General features: G+C 47.2%; 1 protein-coding gene across 1 annotated transcript; it reads right to left on the minus strand.

The window, feature by feature from the left end:
- Positions 1–1,912: 1,912 nt before the first annotated feature.
- Positions 1,913–4,191, minus strand: LOC308128838 (transcription factor 15-like). Its single transcript, XM_080494518.1, has 2 exons — positions 3,654–4,191; positions 1,913–2,609 (listed from the first exon to the last, which is right to left on the minus strand). The coding sequence occupies exons 1-2, from the start codon at positions 4,113–4,115 to the stop codon at positions 2,544–2,546; spliced, it is 528 nt and encodes a 175-aa protein (XP_080350644.1). The 5' UTR covers positions 4,116–4,191; the 3' UTR covers positions 1,913–2,543.

A 4,191-nucleotide genomic window follows, 5' to 3' on the forward strand; every position in this document is an offset into this window, starting at 1 on the left:
CTTTTATAAATCCTGCTGCGCTTTATTTCAACCAGCTGTGCTGCATTGCTGATTCTTCAGCTACTTTCACAAATTGTTACGTCTACTAATCCTAATAGAACTGCTTTTGTGGGAGAACCTTTGTTTATTGGTATTTTTCAGACTCTGCAGCTTCATGCCGCGGGCCCTGTTTAAAAAGGACTCGTGTGCAGTTGTGCATATCCACTGCTTTAATTCCTCAGCAGCTGTATTATCGGCACACAGGGTGCGAACTGATATTAGCTGTGACTGATCAACACCACATGTGGATCCCCACTGCACAGATTTACTACCAGAGCACAAATGTCCCAAAAAAAAAGAATCAACCCTCACATTTCTGTATTTCCCTGGAATCCCAAGCACACACGGCTCCGGAGGACGTTTTGGACCATAAAAACCAGAAGATCCCGCAGAATCAAGTAGAGCAAATAAACTGCTTTTTTTTGGTTTTGTTTTTCTTTCCCCAGCAGGAGATTCTGAAGCAAAGTCAGACCAAACTCTGAAGGTCTTCCTCTGCTGGCTTGGCTCCAGTAATGTGCTTCACTCCCTGATGAGTAATCATCAGTCACCACAATAGATCCAACAGCACTCGTTGGTGTTTTTCCTGTTTTGCTTTGACTTTTTTTTTTTTTCCCAGAGCGAGCTGACACTGATCCATGCCTTCCTCACTGGCTCAGCACCCTGCCGGAGCCACGCCGCTGGACACCGCCGCTCACAAAACCACCCATTACTTCCCCTTTGTCACATTTCTGAGCTCAGTCGCAATCGAACAGTGAAACTCCAGTCGGATCCACAGGCAGGTTTCCAGTGACACGGAGAAAGCAGCAGGAACAGGGACACAGTCTGAATCACCACAGTGTGTTTCCTTATGGAAAAATACATTTAATTTACAAGTAGATTAAAACATGTACAAATGGTGTAAAACATACACGCTCAGAGATCTTCATGACTGAAAGCTGTGGGTTTTTTTCCACTTTCCACCAAATGAAATTCACAATCAGCCGCGGAACAGCTTCAACCTTCACAATGAGAACGCAGTCGTGTGTTATTTCTAACATTTTAACATTGTCAACTGTTTGAACTCTTTTCACGTTGAAGAACTTTTAGATGTCATAAGTTTCATGTTGTATTTTATATCTGATGCCGTTTAACAGTTATACTATTACTGGTTTTAGTTATGCTTGTCATTCATTACATTGATCAAAGAAATGTAGTCGTTGACTTCTCTCCCATTATGAAATATACAGGGAAACTTGTTACTTGACTTATTGTTTTTCTTCAGTCATTTAAAATAAATGTAGTCTGGGTTTCCTTTCAGAGAGGTGAGATTGTAAAGCAGCCGGCTCACTCAGATTTTAAACAAGAATTGACTGAATTTTCTAAATACAGTTGCAGATTGTTCCTTTTGGGGTGTGAGATCGGAGTCCCTTCACACCAGGGGTGTCAAACATGCGGCCCAGGGCCAGAACCGGCCCACCAGACGATCTAATCCGGTCCGCCATGTGACTTTTGAAGTGGGAAGTATTAAAAATGAAAACTGACAGAGGCTGATCTAAAAACACTCGATTGGCAAAAAATGACATTTCAAAACCTCCCTTGGTCAGAATTTGACCCTCAGCATATTAATGCACCTGTGGAGGTCACATGACGCAACGCCTTTCACAATAAAACAATGAGTCCAACTTGTGTGAAATGATACTTTAGACACGTAAACTCAAAACAATTTCCAGATGATGACAAATTGTTTTAATCCCGAATACGACATCCAGATACAGGTGACTGAGGGTTTTTTTTTGTAAATATAATAATATCTGATTTCAGAATAGACTAGCAAATTCTTGCAGTTATAAAAGAATCAAAAGAAGGAAAGACTTTGCATTTGTCCATATCTGCAGTTTAATATGTTACGTTTGACTTGTTGGGCCTCCAGAGGTCAGATCAGGTTGATGTGGCCCCTGCTTTACACTGACTGTGCAAGAATGTAAATCCATTTGTAATTCAACATTGTATTGACTGACATATTAGGTTTTGGACTCATGCCTCACACACAATACCAGCTCGTTCTCTCCTGCCACACATGGTGAAGCAGCAGCATGAACACCAGAGCAATCACAGCCCGTCTCCAAGAAAATCTGCTCTGCTCTGTTATTTCACTGATCCCGTTCACCAGAGTACCGATGCAGAAATGCATGCGATGAAGCGTCAGACACATCGCAGGCCACATAAGGAGTCTCGCTGCGGTGCAGAACGTGCCAGCTTGGTGACGTTGCACCACCTTCCAGCGGTTTTGCTGCAACGCCAAACTTTGAATCAGAGGAGAGCCTGCGGGAACGACGATGGCAGACCGTTGCGACTGACTTCCAGAAAGGTTGATTGTCTGGGCCACACTGAGTGAAGTGAGGAAAACCCCCGACAGGCTCAGGACAGCTCTGTTGAGACGGTTCGGCCTCCGAGACTCTTGAAGCCCGGAGGAGCGGCTGCTCCACAGTGAGGGATAAATCCATCCTACTCCCCGTCAGGACCTCTCACCGCCGGCTGATTTGTCTCACGCTGCTCCCGTGCATCTTCACGCAGTCTCTTCTGTCCTTGACCTGTGGACAGAGAAGCAAACTGGCATCAGCACAGTGTACGTGAGGAAAAGACCTGCACTCATCAACACAACCTCTCAGCCAGCGTGGGACAGTGGGCCACATTCTTTAGTAAAATAAACCTGCCATTCATCCATTTCCTATGTTCTAGTTGTCGCAGAAGGGATTCCCCTGACCCCATAGCATAGCCTGTTGCCCCCCCCCCCCCCATGTAAAAGTTCAGTACCATTACATAACACACTCCAATGAATGAAAGCCATGTTTTCCTTTAAAGGATATGATCATGCACCAAATGATAGGGCTCCTGAAAATAAACCCAATCCCAAGAGATTGGAGTTTGATTATTATATTATATAATATCATTTCACTGGGTCACAGATGGTATCAGGTCAAACACAGCGGTCGCAACACAACATTACACAATACAGTCCAACAGATTCAGAAGCCCCAGCTATTTAGCCTCATCCACACTAACCCAAATCAACATTAGCCCTAAAATTGCATCCATCCGTCTTTCTTCAGCATGCACACTTGATCCAGATGTCTGGTTGTGAAGGCTGAAGCTTATCACAACACCAGATTTATTTGGGTCCTTATGATGATGTGAGCATATAAACAGATTCAGGTCTCAACAAAAACCATAGATTACTGGGAACTATGATAAGAAATAAACAATTAAAAATAATTTAAACTACTTTGTGTGTAGTTTTGTCAATTATTGGTCGTTCTATCACCAGCAGTGTGCCGTTTAATATACTAGATTACACTTTAGAAGCTGAGGTGAGCTTGGTGAAGACAGTTTGGTGACGTGTGTGTGTGAGAGAGAGAGAGAGAGAGAGAGAGAGAGAGAGAGAGAGAGAGAGAGAGAGAGAGAGAGAGAGAGAGAGAGAGAGAGAGAGAGAGAGAGAGAGAGAGAGAGAGAGAGAGAGAGAGAGAGAAGCATTGTCGCTTGGAGGAGTGATGGAGCAGTGACGGAGATGGGGTGGAGGAGTGACGGAGTCCAACTCAGTGTGCAGACTGAAGGCCAGGTCCGGTTGAGGCTCTCACCGCTCTGCGCTGGTTGCTCAGACAGAATGTGCAGATGGCCCGGGGCGGTTTGCCCCCTCCAGCCCCCGTCACCTCCTTGTAGACCGCCGTCAGACACGGCTGGCCGTCCTCTCGTCCGTCCCCGACCACGAGCACGTTGGCCAAGTGCGAGATGTAGCTGGACGCCAGGCGCAGCGTCTCGATCTTGGAGAGCTTTCTGTCCACCGGCTCGGTGGGGATGAGCGTCCGCAGAGCCGTGAAGGCCGTGTTCACGTTCTGGGTCCGGTGTCTCTCCCGGGCGTTCGCGGCGTTCCGCTGCCGGACCACCACGCCGCCGCCGGAGACCCCGCAGCAGCCGTAGCCCTGGTCGGTGCTGCCGTCGCTCCCGCTGCGGTCCCCCTCCTCGTCGTCCGACACCAAGGTCAGATCCGCAGGGTAGGAGAAGAGATGCGTGGACACCGGCCGGAGCATGGCGAACGCCATCACGGAGGGAAAGCGCCTTTACGCACACGGAGCAACCGGAGCCGTGCGTAAAAGTGAGGACGGTATGCGCGCACCG

Source organism: Blennius ocellaris (assembly GCF_963422515.1).
Source record: "Blennius ocellaris genome assembly, chromosome: 4".
NCBI lineage: Eukaryota > Metazoa > Chordata > Actinopteri > Blenniiformes > Blenniidae > Blennius > Blennius ocellaris.